The sequence below is a fragment of the Ptychodera flava genome, chromosome 15, assembly GCF_041260155.1.
Source record: "Ptychodera flava strain L36383 chromosome 15, AS_Pfla_20210202, whole genome shotgun sequence".
Lineage (NCBI taxonomy): Eukaryota > Metazoa > Hemichordata > Enteropneusta > Ptychoderidae > Ptychodera > Ptychodera flava.
Window position 1 is genome coordinate 12,112,508 of NC_091942.1, and position 19,973 is coordinate 12,132,480.

The 19,973-nt window shown below is 38.7% G+C and overlaps 1 protein-coding gene across 2 annotated transcripts in view; it reads left to right on the forward strand.

The window, feature by feature from the left end:
• LOC139151164 (carbohydrate sulfotransferase 11-like) overlaps positions 1-17,099 on the forward strand; it is a 40,466-nt gene extending 23,367 nt beyond the window's left edge. Inside the window, exons 1-4 of one of the 2 annotated variants that reach the window (XM_070723758.1) lie at positions 6,042-6,410; positions 14,240-14,320; positions 14,676-14,737; positions 15,149-17,099. In XM_070723758.1, the coding sequence (XP_070579859.1) occupies positions 14,254-14,320; positions 14,676-14,737; positions 15,149-16,012 (993 nt within the window). In that variant the 5' untranslated portion in view covers positions 6,042-6,410; positions 14,240-14,253 and the 3' untranslated portion in view covers positions 16,013-17,099. Of the gene's footprint in view, positions 1-6,041; positions 6,411-14,239; positions 14,321-14,675; positions 14,738-15,148 lie in introns of those variants that run through there. The other variant, XM_070723759.1, reaches the window with a different exon arrangement.
• Positions 17,100-19,973: the final 2,874 nt, after the last annotated feature.

Here is a 19,973-nt window from a genome sequence, read left to right on the forward strand (position 1 = left end):
CTTGTGACTGATAATCCTACTTTAGATCAGGATCCAGAGCCAATTGAACAAGAGATACCCGATTTATTTCCTTCATGTGCAATTACTCGAGCCATGTCAAAGAAAACTTCCGAGAATCAAAATACTCTCAAAAATAATGTCACAGATGTTGACTTAAATGACACCTTTCTCAGTCAGGTGTTTGACACGGATCATTCCGTTATCCCTCGTGGATTTGAAACTTCCAGTAAAACTTCTGCTGACCAAAGTCAGACATTTTCTAGATCAAATCTCATTGCAGAACAACACAAAGACCCAGATATTTTGTCTTTGTTTGACAGGGTAGATGATGAAGGTAAAACTTCAGATAGCTCTGTTTCCTATTATACAAAATCTGGTATTCTCATGCGTAAATGGAGACCTCCAGATGTTTTGGTTGATGACGATTGGGCTATAAAACATCAAATTGTGGTTCCAAAGCCCTATCGTGCTGAAATATTGCGCCTGGCCCATGAAACGCCCTGGGCTGGTCACTTAGGAGTCAGGAAAACTTATCATAAAATTCTCAGTCACTTTTATTGGCCTAATCTCAGGCAGGATGTAGCACATTTCTGTAAAACTTGTCACACATGTCAAATGGTAGGAAAGCCAAATCAGACCATTCCAAAGGCCCCTTTACAGCCAATTCCTGCATTTCAAGAACCATTTAGTAGGATACTAATAGACTGTGTTGGGCCCCTACCAAAAACAAGATCAGGAAATGAGTACATGTTGACAATAATGTGTACATCAACTCGGTTCCCAGAAGCCATACCACTGAGAAATATAAAGACAAAGACTATAGTGAGAGCTTTAGTCAAATTTTTCACTTTATTTGGCCTCCCTAAATGTGTCCAGTCCGATCAAGGCTCCAACTTTATGTCTGGAATTTTTCAACAAGTAATGGATCAGCTAGGCATTAAACAGTATAGGTCATCCGCCTATCATCCAGAAAGTCAGGGTGCTCTTGAGCGATTTCATCAAACTTTGAAAAACATGATTAGGACCTACTGTTTTGACACAGAGAAGCAGTGGGATGAAGGAATTCATTTTCTGCTCTTTGCTGTTAGAGAGTCAATTCAAGAGTCTCTTGGTTTTAGCCCATTTGAGCTTGTATTTGGACATACAGTCCGTGGCCCACTTAAGCTCGTTAAAGAGAAATTCCTATCAGACGATGATGATTGTCTGAATATTTTGCAATATGTGTCAGATTTTCGTACGAAACTCTCTAAAGCATGTGAATTAGCCAGAGAAAATCTTGAGTCATCTCAGCAGTCAATGAAAACCAAATACGATAAAACACCTCAAAACGGAAGTTTGAACCAGGTCAAAAAGTTCTTGTTCTACTTCCGGTTCCTGGCAAACCACTCCATGCTCGTTACTTTGGGCCATATCTAATTGATAAGAAATTGAGTGATTTAAATTACATCATAACAACACCTGACAGGCGAAAACAAAAACAGCTATGTCACATAAATATGCTTAAGCCATATTTTGATAGGGATAATCCTACTATAACTCACCTGTCAGTGCAGTCAGTTCAAACCATTATGAAGATAGTGATACTGAAACTGACTTGAGTGAAAATACTCTAAACTCAAAGCTGGGCTCGGTCAAGCTTCAGAACTCAGAAATCCTGGAGAAGCTGGAGTCTACAAAGTTGGCACACCTCCAGCCAGAACAACAACAACAGGTGAAAGAACTGCTCCATGAATATAAACACCTGTTTCAAGATGTTCCAACGAGGACAAAACGTCATCTATCACGACGTTGATGTTGGGACAGTAAGCCTGTAAAACAACATCCATACAGACTGAATCCAACAAAAGCAAAATATCTCCAGGAAGAAGTCAAATACCTGCTGGACAATGACTTTATTGAACCCAGTAAAAGTAACTGGAGTTCGCCGTGCATACTTGTTCCCAAATCAGATCACAGTTATCGTATGTGCACGGACTTTAGGAAGGTCAACACTTTAACAAAGACAGACACTTTCCCAATCCCGAGGATTGATGACTGCATCGACCGAGTGGGAAAAGCCAAGTATGTGACGAAATTTGACCTACTGAAGGGATTTTGGCAAGTCCCTCTGACGGATCGTGCTCGTGAAATATCCGCCTTTGTACACCAGACGGATTGTTCCAGTACAAGGTGATGCCATTCGGAATGAAGAACTCTCCGGCAACGTTCCAACGGATGATCAACGACGTCATATCCGGGCTAGACGGGTGTGCAGCCTACGTTGACGACGTCGTCCTGTATAGTGACACCTGGGAGGAACACATCAAGCTCATGCGGAAGTTCTTTGAGAGACTGAGCAAAGCAATGTTGACTGTCAACCTTGCCAAATCTGAGTTTGGTTGGGCAAGGGTAACTTACCTCGGACATACTGTAGGACAGGGTGAGGTAAAACCTGTTGATGCCAAAATCAGTGCCATTTCAAGTTTTCCCATACCAAACTGCAAACGACAACTGATGCGCTTTCTCGGTATGGCTGGTTACTACAGAAAATTCTGTCCAAATTTCTCCACAATTACTGAGCCTTTGACTAACTTACTTAAAAAGAAAGTAAAGTTTGTTTGGTCAGAGCAATGCCAACAGGCATTTGATACACTTAAAGCCATACTGCAAAGTGCCCCAGTGTTGTCTGCACCAGATTTCACTTTGCCATTCAAATTAGCTGTAGATGCTAGTGATACGGCTGCTGGTGCTGTTTTATTGCAAGAGGATAGTCATGGTATAGATCATCCTGTTTGCTATTTTTCACGCAAATTTAACAAATCCCAGAGAAACTACTCTACAATTGAAAAAGAGTGTTTATCTTTGATATTAGCTTTACAGCATTTTGAAGTTTATGTTACTTCTTCAAATCAGCCAATAGTGGTTTATATTGATCACAACCCTCTTGTTTTTCTGCAGAAATTCAAAGGCAAAAATCAGAGATTGCTAAGATGGAGTTTAATGTTACAGGAGTTTAATCTTGACATTAGACATATCAAAGGCAGAGACAATTTAATTGCAGACTGTCTCTCTCGTATTTAGAACTTATTGTTGTTCACACTTTTAAGATTACATTTGTAAAAGAAAGATTTTTCATTGAAAAATTTTCTTTTTGAAGAGGGGGTGTGTTATGTAGGTCATTTCCCCCACACTCATCATGACCTGAGTTCAATTAGTCTAGAACATTCTCAAGGTCACTGCCCTTGATGACCTCACAACCTTGAATTCAATTAGTCATGTTTGGAATGTTCTGGAAAGTTGATTAGTTGTGTAAGGGAGATAATTTTAGAACAGTAATTAGCATGTCAATAAAAGTTCTAGATTGTTCTTACATGCCTTTATAAAAGGGACGTGCACAGCTTCCAGTCAGACTTTTGGGATCGTGTCTCTTGTGTGTTACTAAACTCCAGCAGTAGTCATTCTCAAGACTTTTCAAGACCTTCACTGCCAACGCTGGATTTATACTGTGGACTTTATGCAGCTGCAAGCCTGCAAGGACTGTTCATTCATCCAACTGACTGTTACAACTCTGAGACTGGAGCTTTGCCGTCCCAGCTGAGATAAGTAGTCTGTACACTTTTAAAGCTTGTACTCTATCCTGACTTAGCAATTAGTTTTGTTTTCGTAATAAATTTTGTTTAAACGGAAACTGCTGAGTTCACCCTTTTGTTCGTTTTCTCTGCACGTAACAGAAGTAATACAAGATAAATAAAATAGTTTAGAAGTAGGTACAATATCAACTATTCATACAATAAATAAGTTTTTAAAGTGTTCTGCAATATATGTCTACGACTGATATTTTTTATTTTAATGGAGAGAGAATTCCAGATGTCAATTGCTGAATATTTTTATGTGACGTTTACTTTGTGATAAATGTATTTTAAAGACACAGAAGTTATCCCCAGTCAAAAATCTGGCGGGATAATCATGGGGTGTTATACAAAGGTACCGAGGTTTTTCATGGGCACACTGATTATTAAGTAAATCAAACAAAAAAGGTAGGTATGATATTTACATAGCTTGTGAACATCTAGTATGTCAAGTTTTATAAATAAAATGGTAGTATGGGCACGGAAGTCTGAAAAAGTAGTGAAGTGTGTAATTTTCTTCAGTATAATAGTATTGGCTCAAGGAAAGTCTTAAAAGTATTGCCCCGGATCTCAATGCAGTAAGATATACATGGAAGGATAAAATGAGAGAGTTGTTAAAAAGTAACAAAATAGATTTGGAAACATAGTGGTGAAAATATGACATTAAACTGGTCCAATAATCAATTCCATTCAAGGCAATACATAACCAGGTCCATGGGACATTTGTGATTTACAAATTTAAGTAGGACCATCCTGAACCACTGATAGTTAGTGGTAGTACCAGGTGTCCGTAATGGGTAAGCGTACCCTGCTAGCATGCTACACCCGTCAGGATTGAAGTTGAAGTTGTGAAATGATATCAACTTTAGGGGCAATGGTTTTGACGACTCTATGAATATGGGCTTCCGGTTAATGTTGTCGTCAAGATCAACACCAAGATATGTTACAGAAGAAACCCGGTGCAAGTTATAACCATCGATTTCTAAAGTCCGATCAATGTTCACAATTCTGCGGCATATTTTTACTGCCATGTAATTGGTTTTCTCAATATCGATGGTCAGTTTGTTTGCACGGCACCAATCTTGAGAAAGTCAGAGTTAAGTTGAACACAGTCAATACGTTTGCCATTGAAAAACTTAAATAAATTTGTGTCGTCTGCAAACAGACTCAAACGGAAGACACAAATCGTTGATGTAAATCAAGAAAAGAATTGGTCCAAGTATCGAACCCTGAGGAACACCACAGTGTATTTGTGAATATGGAGATGAAACACCATTGATAGTAACAGATTGCTCACGGTTCGACAAGTAGTCTGTAAACTACTGCAATGGGATACCTCTAACGCCATAGAGCTGTAACTTATGAACCAAAATGTGATTGATGGTTTCAAAAGCTTTCTGAAAATCAACGAAAATGCCGAATGTAAAATAACCATTATCTAAACAGTCATTGATGTCGAAGAGCAGGTCAATAAGGGCGAATTTTGTATTATATTTTTACGGAACCCATTCTTTGTATCAATAAGAATGTGTTTTGCTTCAAGGTACTGGGTCAACTGCTGAAAGTGAGAGGATTGAGATGGGTCTATAATTACCAACATCTTCGGAAGACCCTTTTTTATAAACCGGAATGACTTTTGCTATCTTTAGCTCAAAGGGAAAGATTCCATGACTTGATAACATGAGCAAGAGGGCAAGAAATGAAGTTGCGGCATGAACAACTAGTTTAGGGTGTATGTTGTCGAGCCCAACCGCTTTGCATGGATCTAAGGCCATACATACATACATACATACATACATACATACATACATACATACATACATACATACATACATACATACATACATACATACATGCATGCATGCATGCATGCATGCATGCATGCACGCATACACACATACATACATACATACATACATACATACATACATACATACATACATACATACATACATACATACATACATACATACATACATACATACATACATACATACATACATACATACATACATACATACATAAGTACGTACGTACGTACAGACAGACAGACAGACAGACAGACAGACAGAGAACGACGAGGAAAGTCGGGCAACTACAGTCCCCTTAGCTTCCATACCATATTTAAAGATGGCAACTGGAATCTGAGAACGTCAGTGTATACTTAATCCCATTTCGAAAAGAACCGAGATACAATATTGGAATTGCCCCAAGGAGGCCAACAGAATTGTGTATCAGCATGACTACTGGCGTGATCAGCAAATCTTATCACTTGGTCACACTCTGACGCGATGCAGGAAGATCATGCCCTTTCGATAACATGCAAACATGCCGACAGCACCATTGATCAATGGATGAGGAGGTATATACATAGTATATACTCCCCGATATATTTATATTCCGTGAGAAGTAACCAGTATACTTTTAGCAGAAAGCTTGACGACCCAACCGACCTTCTCCAGGTCCCGGTGGGAGATCGGCATTTGTTATTTACGTTATTAAGGTTCGATATATAACACTTATTCAGCATATTATATTCCCTGTCAACATAACTGACTGGCCAATGCCGACGTCATTTATTTCGGGTTCATATTAGACAGGTCACTTACAAGTCATGCAATGCTGGTATTTCGCTAATAATCGCTTAATCAGAGCAGGCCTTGTGCAAGTCTACAAATTGCAGTGCGTGCTTCATGTGGGCAATATTGTACAAAGACCAATCGTGGCCTATCAATTACTGACGGATTCCATATTCATCGACGTGACAAGTTAGAGTCTTACTAGTATTCGGAATATTATAAGGTAGGTGCTTACCCAGGGTGACTGACTGCTCATGGCTAGCGGTGTGTTTTCATCAGGTCTGTATTTTTTGACGGTTAAAATTTGTCATAACACAATGTTATCTGGATGCAATCCAAGGCAAGGGTGTATTTCTACAAGATGTATCTCAAAAAGGAAAAGCGGAAACGCCCATTTTGTCATTATATTGCTCTTGTACCCACTTTTACAAAAACATGTAGTGAAGAAAACGACAATATTTTTAATTATGCATAGCTTTTCTCCTTAATGACATACCCACTTTGCGCCCTCGGTCCAAATACAAAGCATAGGAATATCACGTGCTGGTCGCCATGACCAGCTATGCTCTTCTTGATATGAACCATCTTCTTCAAATATGAGGCCCAGTCCCGGGCAAAGTGTAGCCCTTTTCCCGCCGTTATGAATGTTAACCAACGACTATTGAAGTATTTTCAGTTATCTGGCCGTTCAACTGTTGAGGTAGGCTCGTACGACAATATCTCCGTATTTGATTTTGTCTTGCATCAAAATAAATCCCGGAATATCCATTTGGGTGCTTTATTTTACCTAATGTGAAACTAAACGACACTTCTGTGTTCCGGTCGGTGCTAGCCTATGGAATTTTTTTGAAAATGTTAACGGTGGGTTCCAACGTCGTTTTAAAATTCCGGAAAAGCTGCTCAATTTTTTCTTTGTAAATCAAAATGTTCAATGGGCGTAAGGCGTCAAGGAGAGTTAAAAGAATCTTGTCTTGTTGAGAACGATGCTAACCCTTTGGCTGCCATAATTTTCCCACCAAAATTTTAGTACAATATTTTACCAATTTGTATGGTTTTTGTCTATAATTATTTTGATAACTTTGGACGAAACGGACGTCACTTTTTTCATTAGCTACAATTTTTGATCACAATGTTGGGGAAATTGGAATAAAAGTAACTGGTTATATTTTCAACGGACAACAAAAGCTGACTATTACTCTAAAAGGGTTACTATGACCAAGTATGCACTACTGCGGTTTCGAATCGTTAGCTTCGGCTCTCACTGGTCTGCCTTACTGTACGACAATTGAACTTGAAAGTCATGGTTTTAAGCTATAGTTAAGAAACCATGTTCCCTGGCACCGGGTCCCACAGATCGACACAGAGTTTTGATGATTATTTCCCTGGCCTCATGTACGCCACGTAGCCTATAATATCTGACTTACGCTAATGTTCACAGTCTGACTTAGCCAGCACCAGGTCACTGAATTGTCCACGGGCGGTCACGGGGATCGGTGTCGGGCGAAACCTCTTGCGGAGGTCCTGGAGGACGAAGCATGCGCAGTAATATGTTTATCATTGCCAGCCGTCTGTCTGTCTGTTCCTAAAATAGATAGCGACGTTTCCACCTTTGCTAGTTACTTGCTGTTCTCATTTGCTGTTAACCCCCCTCTCTACATTTGACCGCAAGCCTACATGCGATTCTGTCTAAATTTCCTTGAGAGACGACAAACAGTGAGCAAGAACAGCAAAAAAAAAACATAAACTTCACTATGCCCAAAGTTTGATTTCAAGTCAGAATGAACAATGGAAATTAAATTTTGGAGCCTGAACTTCTTCCTTCATCATCGGATGGCTGCCAATGACAGACGCATTCTTGAACACATTTTCTCGTTCACCAGTCCATATACACAGTCTTTCGACTCCACTGTTTGGGGTATTTTCAGCTCAGTTCAGTCAGAATCAACTATCTCGCGATAATAATAGATACATATATCTAATGGTAATATCTACATGAGTTCCAGTTGATGGCACGGAAAATGTGTATCAAAAGTTGCTCTTGAGGTTGTTTACATGCTTGGAAATGTTCACATGCTTGGACTGTACTACAAGGTGAGGTAGAGAGACTTACACTTAAAAAAACACGGAGGGAGAAAGAGTATTATCGAGTGTTAAGTCTGAACGATTTCTTTTGGAGCTTCTCCGCATTACCATGACCCCTTGCTGACTTTGATGAACAGTGGTCTGAACCTACAGAATAATCATCAATGTTACATTCAAATTTTATACACCTCTACCATGTCGCTATTCACGACGACTTTCCGAAGTAGTCAACTTTAACATTGACAATCATTCCGTGTTTACCTCTATTATTCCTTGATAAGTCTGGTAAACCGTCCGAGGACATTCTTTAACCGAAGTATATCGTTTTGTAACCAAGGAGACCACTCTTGGACTGCATGCTTGTCAAGTGAAAGGGGAATATACTGAGCGGTGCCTAGTGGGTTTTAAACTTTCCACCATAATTCCGACAAATTTTGCTTCACAAACTATTGAATAGTGTTGCCTTCCATTACATATTCTAATATGAGATTATTGTATCTCACATGGATAACTTTACATTTATAAATATTAAGTTTCATCTAGTATTTGATTGACAAGGGCACAAGCCGATGTAATCCCTCTGCAGGGATAAATGGTTTACTTTGTGTTGGCGGACACCGATCCCCTCGGGCACCCGTGGATTGTCACTAGTATAAGATAGCCACCCCGAAGCCAACAAGGGTCTATGAGAAATTTCAGCGAAAACTCTGTGTTATCCGCAACAAATGCGTGGCGTGCGGAACATGAAAGGAGTTTACTAAACCAAGAATAAAAATCAGGGATCACCGTGCAAAACTTTTGTACTAGAGAAACAAATTACCCAATATTTACCGATATTTAAAATTCAAAATGTCCGTAATCCCTGTGCTAACTCTATGGGGAAAAGTATAAATTTTCGAATTTTTCAAACCTATGACGATAATTATCTTTATTACTCTAGGGGCTTCAAAATGAGCCAAACCCAATCCAAAAGCCCCACAAGTGGTAGATATTAGAAAAGTATCGCAAAAGTTTGAGAGTTCAACCGTCTGTCCGCGAGGCGCATTCTATTTTAGTGAGTGAAAGTCGAGTCGGCCATGACCTCGTATTGGTTTTCGCAACTGCTCAAATTTCTGCCCATCGAAAGTTATTTGCCAATTTAAAAATAATGAAATATGTACACCAGTACATAGTAATGTGTGACTCAGCATGCATGACTTGGATTCGGCTAGTACGAGCTGGTGTTCGTCGAGATGCCACTAAACTCTTTCTATGCAACTATATATTTGCGAGACCGTCAGTTGAAACCGGTTTTATAAACAAATCAGTTCAATATTTCTGGATTATCGAAGTATATAATCTGATGTTTTCTGAGCGAGGCAAGAATGTCAGCATTCACTCGATCGCCCCGGGTCATAGGTCATGTAGGTCAATATATCTTAGAGCAATCGTTCCCTTTATCAGATATTAGTGCCAGAAAATTGGATTGCTTTCTCCACATTCTCGCACTCTTGGTGAAAAGTACACTCTTCCGAGAACTAGTCTGTGGCTGTTACAGTTCAGCACCATCGACTATGGACCTGTTTGTGTGTCGTTTCAACCACAAGTTCATCACTTTGACAACCGTTCATAAAAATACACCCATGCATTACAAATCATTGCTGTTAAATCGATAATAGTTACGACACATTTGAATCAAATTACGACACAAGAGCAGAATTGGTTGTATCTGTAAACGAGAAGGACCATTTTGTCCACATTACGCGGTTTATTGGATGGGAAAGTACATGTTTCTTTAGGCAGGACAACAGGGCTTTTAAATTCATACCAATTACAGTAGGGAGCGTTCAGTTTTACGGCCTGGGGGGGCCGGCAAAATCTTGTCGCCGGTGTTCAAAAAAATATATACCCCCCTGCATTTTTGTGAAAAAAGATGACCCCCCCCCTTTGTCAGACGAAAAAAATTGATGACCCCCCCCCCCTGAAAAAATAACCAAAACCCATATGTCAAACTTACCCGCATGGTTTGGATTTGAACTCCGGTACGCTGCACACTTTATTCGATGCCAGTGCACAAACTTCTAGCCACATCCATTGAAACGTCTGTTAATTAGGACGACTGTAAGGCAATTTTTAACTTCATTTCCATAGACAACTCATGTCCATGGACATTGTATAAAGTAAACTTTATTGGAGTGGTTCGCCAAAGGCAGCCTTCCGGTTAAGAGGGTCACGGGCCATTACGTAAAGTCAACTTTATTCTAGTGGGCCACCAAAGGTGGCACCCCGGTAAAGAGGGTCGATCATGGCTATTGCATAAAGTAGACTTTACTGGACAGGGCCGCTGAAGGCGCGCGGCCATTACCATTGTTCAGTGCGTGATCCGAGGGGTCCCTCAAAAATGTTTCTAATACAAGCCGCGGCTTCAATTGGAATTTTACGGTAAGATTGCTGTGGGGTATTACATAAAGTCAATTTATTGCAGTGGGCCGCCGCAGGCGGCCGCTGGTAAAGAGGGTCAATCATGGCTATTGCATGAAGTAAACCTAATTGGAGTGGGCCGCCAAAGGCGTCTGCCCGTTAAGAGGGTCATGGGTAATACATAATGTATATTTATTGTAGTGGGCCGCCGAAGGCGGCCCGCCGGTAAAGAGGGTCGATCATGGCCATGGCATAAAGTGAACTTTATTGTTGGTATTATGTTTTTGAAAATGTGGTGACCCCCCCTTTCCTACCAGTGGAAAAGCGATGACCCCCCCTTTGCGGATTCCAAAATTATGATGACCCCCCCCCCTTGATTTGCCGCCCCCCCCCCCCGCAGTAAAACTGAACGGTACCTTAGCAGTCGGCGTCTCACATGAGACAAGAATGATATTCCGTAAAATTGAGGACGACATATTTTAGCCAAATGCACTGTGGGATTTCAAACGGCGGGCGCAAGTTTTGATTACTCTGCAGATAAATCTCGACTGTAATTCTTTCACCAAGGTAAAGAAGATCCCAGTGTAGAGTGATCCTAAGTTATAAAGGTGACACGCCGATTTTGTTGAGATAGGCTAATTCATATCGTATACAAGGGCAGTGTAAGACAGTAATACGCATGGGCTCAGATGTAAAGTAAAGTAAGCCTTTATTGAAATCGTATCCCAGTTGGGATCTTGATCATAAGTACAATAAAGGTTACGCAAAAAAACAACAATGAAAAAGTAATATATATATATATATATATATATATATATATATATATATATATATATTATATATATATATATATATATATATATATATATATATATATATATATATATATATATATATATACACAACTGAGTTGATCAGGATTATCTAAAATATTACATTTCCACTACAAATTTGTTTCGTATAGGCTGCAGAGCCGCCTACACTCATCGGGTGGCTGTGATCGACTGAAATTTAGCTCTACTCTAGTATTGAGCACTCTACTCCAGCTAATCTTGAACTAAACAAGTATAATATATATATATATATATATATATATATATATATATATATATATATATATATATATATATATATATATATATATATATATATATTATATATATATATATACGAAAATGGTTTCCTTGTCAATGCAGGCAAAGTATAGTGCTCAATGCATTTCTGCAGGGCGGTAATACTGAGATTCTAGGAACTTGATTTGTCACTCTACAGGCTGTCTCATGCATATTATCTATATATATATCTATATATATATTATATAATATATATATATATGAGGTCAACATATTACAGGTTCATAAATAGTTTACTTTGTTTTTTTCATTTTGTCTTGTCTGAGTTTAAAACATGTATGTATGTATTTTCCCAATTCACATAGTGATGCTTTATCTGTCCTTGAAAAGATGCTTATAAGGTCTTGTGTGCCTCTGAATGCGTTTTTACAAATGTTTAGTTTACTAAAAAAATAATGTCTAATGTCTGTGTAGCCTTTGCAATGAAAAAGAAAATGTATCTCATCTTCTACTTGTTTGTTTTGGCAAATTGGGCATGCTCTGTCTATAACATCAAGGTTTCTATATCTACCTGTTTCTATGTGTAATATGTGTGCACTAATGCGTAACTTGCACAGGGCTGATCTGTGATCTGGATTTTTTATAACATGAAGGTAGCTTTCGAGAGAGAAATCTTTTTTCAATTCTCTGTGTGCGAAGTTTATTTTTTATGGTGCCTTGTCTGGTATCATCATGAATCAATTCAAATGCACATTTTTCAAATAGCTGTTTAACTTTTACATTGAAATTAGTTTTAAACTGTCTGTCATTTTCTATTTTTAAATTCATGGCATCTCCAATATTCACGAGCAGCAACGATTGTTCAATTCCTGACACCCAATTATCTGTATGTGCATTGTCCAGTTGACAACCCAGATCATATGCCTCACGAGTCAGTGTTGTATCTGCTTTCTTACTTATTTTTAACCAATATTTGACCATTTGTGTTATGCTTGAAACAATCAGAGGATAGTTACCTACCCAGTTCCATTAAACATGCTATGTTGGATGCTTTGTTATTCACTTTAAGTATGTGCTTGCAAAATTTAATGTGCAACTTTTCAATTGTGTTTGTTAAGTTTGTGAGTATGGTTTTTGCATTTGTGCATATGTCCGCAGTCCATACTTCTGTACAGTATAGCAGAATAGGTTTTATCATGGCATCAAACATTTGTAAATGGACCTTAATTGGAATATTTGATTCTGCAAAGAGTAACTGTCTCAATTAAAAAATGCCTTCATAGCTCTGTTTTTCAAATCAATTTGTGCTCTGTTTAGTTTTCCTGTAATATTTAACTTTATGCCAAGGTAAGTATATGTTGACACATTTTCCAAACTCATTACCATGTATAGTAAATTTTAAATTGTTGAAATTTTCCCCGATTTGTTGAAAACCATGATTTTTGATTTGAGAATGTTTATGCCTAAATGCCATTTTTCACAATAATACCCTATTGAATTTATAGCATTCTGTAGCCCCGTAGGTGTCTCAGATAGTAGAAGTAAGTCATCGGCATAAAGTAGACATGATAAAGTACTCCGTAATAAAGTTTGTGGGTCATTGATGACACAATTAAGCGAATCTTTTATGTCATTAATGTTTAGGTAAATGTGTAAGGGGCTGTATATCACTCTTTGCAGGCAGCCAACTTACTTATAAAGGTATCTTGGTTTTTAGGTTCGAATAGTCGCTGGTAAATGACCGTTAGCCTCATCACAACCTCCCTATTAAATCGTACGACGTGACCGTCAGCGCATGGGTATAATGAATCACTGGGAAATGCCTAACGCCAATCTCACGTGTCATCGTTTAATGCCTGCGAAAAGCTCTTAATTTGCCTTACATTCAAGATCTTGTTTCCAAATTTCCTCACCACTAGGTGATACTGATTACAAAGCATTAATTTAGTTTGTTCCAACTATTTTGGATGCCCCCACCTCTGATCTTGTCATTCACAGGAAGTGAAACATGAATTTGGAAAAGGAGATGTAAAATTGTGCATCTGATTATTCTATTCACTTGTCTGCGTAAATATACTGCATGCAAGTTCTTTGTAATTTCTTAACTCTGGTATTCCCATTGTTCAAAAAACCTTTGAAATTCGTGTTTTAAAACTTTTGCATTGAATAGCGGTGAACTCAAATATATTGGAGAGATACTTCCGTAAGATAACAACAGCTGAAACTGAAAACATTTCGGTAATTTTACAATATTGTATTTACATGACGATAGAGGAAAGAAATTCTGGATTTTCAATCATTTAAATTTACCAGAGGGGACTATCAGCTAATCCCACTAATATCAGAATTTACATTCAAGGAACAACACCAAAAATGAGTGTTCTCTCTCTCTCTCTCTCTCTCTCTCTCTCTCTCTCTCTCTCTCTCTCTCTTTCTCTCTCTCTCTCTCTCTCTCTCTCTCTCTCTCTCTCTCTCTCTCTTCATATACACTGAACAGATTCTGGATGAAATATGAAGAATAAGTGGCTTTTGGTATCTGTTATCGTCATCCTGTTGGGAGCACAATTACTTCTACTACGTGAGTCATTTCTCGTACACATGACGTCCGCTTACCTGAAGACTTCATTTTTTAACTAGACTTACATATAAAATATAATATATCTGAACACTTTTTATGTTTTTCCAATGACTGTTCCAAGTGAGCGCAGACAAGCAAAATAATAGATATATTGCATGGTTACATGATTTGGGAAACCTGAACAGGAACTTCAGAAAAACTAACCGGTTAATATTCCAGGAATCAAACTTCCGCGAAGCATTCCTGATGGAAAAAATATTCTTTTACGTCTGCATAATCTCCAACTTATCAGGACTGAAACAAAAGCGAGGTTACTCAGGGTTGAAACTAATAGCCGTTCATTCATCTATTACAGTCTTTTCCTCAAAGATGAAAATTTTCCAGGCTTACATGAGGCAATCGTACGAAGTCTACAAGGTGAGATCAAGATGTTACAGGCTCATTTTTGCGAAGAGCGCAAATTTTACTTTTCCCGATAGAGTAAACAAAAGGATGGCGAAGGGCTATTTTGAATTTCAAATGGTGAACTTAAGATAATTTGTTTCCATGGTACCGAAAGTTGCTCGGTGATTTTTATTCTTGACTTTGAAAGAGAATGATTTGAAGTTTTATTGAGGAAAGTTTAATTAAAAGTTTAAGTCTTTAATTTCGATGCGCGTTTTACCTTAAATTATTCATCAGAAGACGGCCGACGATCTTGATTAGAGGAGACAGTAGTTATTGGACCTACGAAGCTTGTTACTTAACTTCACCGCATAAAAAACGTTCTTGTAGTGTGACTTAAGACCTAGTTAATCGCATTACCTCCTTAATTTCTCCCGGTTACAGGTAGACTTTGAAAGAAACGAATCTGTTCCAGTTCGAATTCCCAGTCCATCCTTGAAGGAGATACACCGACAGCGAACACTCACAGTGGACCTGGCTTGCGAAACTTTCAGGAAAAATGATGATAGTGTTATTCACAATGGAACAACGCCGGCTCTCGACCTCCGAGGGAAAGTTATTGTCGTCGATGAAAAGCACAAACTACTGTTCTGCATCGTTGCTAAGGTTGGATCAACCAACTGGCGACGGATGTTTTTGAAATATGCCGGCACCTATGACGAACATGTGCCAATCCATGAACAAGCACTCAAAACGCTCAAGGACTACGAACCAGAAGATCAAATAAGCATGTTAAAAGGCTATTCTAAAGTAATGTTCGTGCGGCATCCATTTGAACGCTTATTATCAGCTTTCATAGACAAATTCATTGAAAACCCAGATGATTCTATGTTAAGACGATACGGAATGGCTATACAAAACAGTAATAACCTGAATGGATCCCTCGATGCGAAAATTACGTTCCATAAATTTGTTACTTTCCTCCTTGAAAGCAGACCTATAGATCGCCACTGGATGACCTACACATCATCTTGCGAGCCTTGTCAGATAACATATGATTTTTTCGGAAAATTTGACACACTTCAACCCGACATCAATTATATTTCCGATAAAATCAATGTTACCCTTGACTTTGTAACGACTACCACGCATGCAACCGGAAGTTCGAGTCGAATTAGCGGTTTTTATAGTCTCTTGACCAAGGAACAGATACTAGGTCTATACAAAATGTATTACAGTGATTTTATGTTATTTGGATATTCATACCCGCAGTCCTATTTGGATACGGCTACATTGGTTACCAGCTGACACTCGTATTGGATTTAAACTTGGTTTGATTACTTTTTGAAATTGTTAATTGTTCACGGACAGAATTGGTCTATACCAGAAAGAGACCTCCGATCAAATGAGAACGCACGTTTTAACGCTTTCTCGATGTAATTTTATAATTATATACCGTCAGAGACCGTTTTCTGTTTGTGGTGCGCCCACACTCTGTAATAATCTGCTGTATGGAAAATTAAGCAGACAAGTTGTTGACCGCGTTTTTAACGTAATTGAAAAACTCAATTTTTTGTACGCTGACTATTTGTATTTTTAACATAATTGGATATCCTCTATTAATTTTATTATTATCATTTGTAGATATTTCTTTAGCTTGTTATGTACAATGCACTGAGGAGGGTTTTTCTGTACTGTACTTGAAACGAATTTTGATAAATATTGCCATTATGATTTAGCTGCAAAATGGACACGACAGTTTATCAATTTTTATACGACGTTACACGAGTTTTGCCAGATTCACTCCCATTTTGAAGAATAAGTGCAGAGCTTCACCGCGGAAACTAGGTTTCAAAGTTGAAGCCCCGGTAATCGTCTTCTGGTTACTTTGTTATGCGCCTACTTCTGCTTCCTCACCCTTATTGAAAGACGCCACAACATGCCAATGGACTTGACTTTTACACACGCCCTGTGGTATAGGCAGTGTAGAAATGTCCAGATTGCTCTACATTCGTTACGCTATTTGCTATTGTCTGCGTCATCACATATGGAGCAGAGTGTGTGATTTTTATTGCAAAGTTCATTATTTTGAGAACTTCTACGTTTGCAGAAACATGCATGGATTACAAAGCATCTCACCATTTAAGTAAGCAACAACGATTATATTTTGACTGAACTGAAACACAAAGAGCACAATAGATGTGTCCCTGAACAAGAGATTACCAAGTCCAAATTACTAGTTACACTGGAAAGGAAAATGCGGGCTAATATTGTTGTTTTGAATTATTCACTTTATGTAGCGCTGAGCCAGCGCGATATGAATTTCACTTTTTTTACAATAAGTATTGAATACATTCATATTTATCAAATAAAATGAAGACCACGGCCCCAATACACTTATTCTCTCTCTCTCTCTCTCTCTCTCTCTCTCTCTCTCTCTCTCTCTCTCTCTCTCTCTCTCTCTCAAAAACACACATTAAATGCAGCCTTTGTCTATGTGTATTTTCACTTAAAGTATAAATAGATTTGTTTATTTTACAGTAAAAGCAAGGATTCGGTCGGATTCAAAATATACAATTTCAGAAGTTTAATCAAAACGTTCTAAAATTAAAACAAGCTGTATATTCGGAATCCATTTCACTGTTATCGAAATTTTGATTACTGGCAAAAATCCTGCTACTTTTACTTTGTAGAATCCTCTTTATCTCTCACAATGATGCCTTCAAAGAGAGAACTGGGATTTCTCCTAATAAATTGTTAGTTAAGACGACATTCGACGTGACATCTTCTCTCCCGGTAAAGGTTACCAAAACCCCGAGTTACTGTAGAGTAGACCTGGTTATCGTGAGAAACGTGGTCACCAATTAAACCAACTCTTACACTCCTTTGAAATACAAAACGGAGATAATGATTGGTTTGTGACAAAAGGCCGGTAGCTAGAGACACAACTACCAGCTTACCTTATCTTTAATATGCCGTGAATAGTGGATGGCCAGATCTAGACTTAGTGTGCTGAAAGCATATTATTTTGGAATGATTTAGGAACATGTTCAATATAAAGCTATTGTCATCTGAACCAGTTTACATTAATGCTAAAAACCATCGTTTTGAATTATAAGAAAATATTGTGGCATTCTCTTTAACACGTGTAACCGCCGAATGTTCCTAACTGTCATATTAATTGTGCGAACAGAAAAACGTGCTACAATGAAGGTACAGGTACCTTATAAACTAGCCAGTAAAGTATTCCACGAGGATAAATGGCCACAAAATCGTCTCTGAAAGTCAATTCACTACCACCAATCGTAAACATATGCCGAGCGGTTGCAAAGCGGTGGAAAAGAGGACGACGCCCAGTTTTGAAAAACTCCATTTAGTTTCTTATCTAATAAACTGGGAGAAGGATCGCAGGCATGTAACTAAGGCCAGGAAGAATATTAAATTGTCCCTCTGAATTACCGTTTTTCCATTTTCGATTTTTTAAATCGGAGCAAACAAGTATACTTCAGCATTACAATCATGCATTGCAGTTATTTAAATTCTGTCAGTAACGGCGCCCTCTAATCTCATAGATTTTCACGCAAAAGGGACTGTGCATGAGAAATTTGTATTTTGTACGGACAGGGCAAGTGGAACAGCGCCAGTATATGTTGAAATATAATTGCAGAAACTCATTCCAGTAGGACTTCATAGTTAGGCTCAAAACTTTTCACCAACCCTCGTAATTGATGGCCGCCACGTCGAAAGTTTGTGATAGCAGCTAATAAGGTAGTAGACTAACGAGGTATCTGGTCAGGGCGATAAGCCCCCGCATCGGTGATCGGCAGAAAAAATTAATGAAGGGGATTAGGGAGGGTAATTAACAGATATAGTCTGTTTTCCTTGAAATACTATACACAGATAGCTAAAGTACAGTAATAGGCACACACTAGACACAGGTAAGGCTTGTATAATGAAATAAAAGTTTATTAATACAAGACATTTATTGATCATATTCATAACTTCAGACGAATATCGCTTGCAAGACCCTGTGGTTGGAGAGGAGATAAGGACTTGTCGGTAATATATAAAGAAGTCAGACGCTGTGGAGTCGAACTCTTTATTTGAAATATCACAGTCAAAATTAATAAATCAAATTAGGTAAATTTTTGCACAAAAAAACCCTCCCTCCCCACCCAGGGGACTGATTCTTTCCCTGTGACCATAGTGAAGGCTTTTCGTTTTAAATGCTATATCATCAATTCCAGGCATCAACTGTATCACCATCCGTGTTCACGGGAGTCTCCCATCTTTCAGCAGAAACCCAGAGTCTTTAGTTTTGGCATCCAATCTCTTCCTCAGAGCACACTGAATGATACGTCGTTCGAGGGCGCTGAACGGGGGGGGGGCGCTTAGACAGTGCCCTCGAGCGACAGATCCTTCAGGGTAACAGTATACACATATTGAGTGGCCATGAGGGCAACAGCATACGTCATAAAGACGTATGCTGTTGCCCTCATGGCCAGTCAATATGTGTTTTATAACACACCTCATCAATAAGAACGTACTATACACAAAACTTGTCGCATGTATGTAATATGTTGGAGTGGTTCGGCAAGAAAAAGTTTTTCCCGACAGGATCGCAATACTTCTGCAAAACGTCAAATGCCCCTTTGATTATCGTTTTTGTTCGTTTCGAGTCCTTGTTGGAAACCAGAGCACTCACTGAAGTTCTTCTTCGGAAAGTAGGATAAACCTAGAAATTTCTCGACTATTGTTTCGATCGGCCGCAGGCGACATTTCGTTTACTTTCCTGTTTGCGCACGCGTCAATGTCGTTTTTGACGTCAGCGAGCATCATTTTTCGGGACTGATGCCTGGCAGGCAACAGTTCCAACAAATGATGCCTGATGATGCCGTTTACGTGGATCAGCACGAAAAGAACCCATCTCACGTGACTATCAATTGGCGAATTAGAACACAGACTGCGGATGATGTGTGTTATAATACTGACTGATTGATTTGAGGAGACAACTTTGATTACAACACACCTCATCTACGGCCTTGGGAAACAGTCTGTTTTTTTGGGTGACTCACAGGCTCGAGGGGTTAAAGACGTATGCTGTTGCCCTCATGGCCAGTCAATATTTATTTTATAACACATCTCAGCAATAAGAACGTACTATACACAAAAAGTCATCATCGTAAAATTTTTTTCAGCTAGGTTTGGAGAGTATGGTGGGTGTGGAACGATTTTGAAGCCCGCAGTCACGCCCTGTTACAATGGCAAT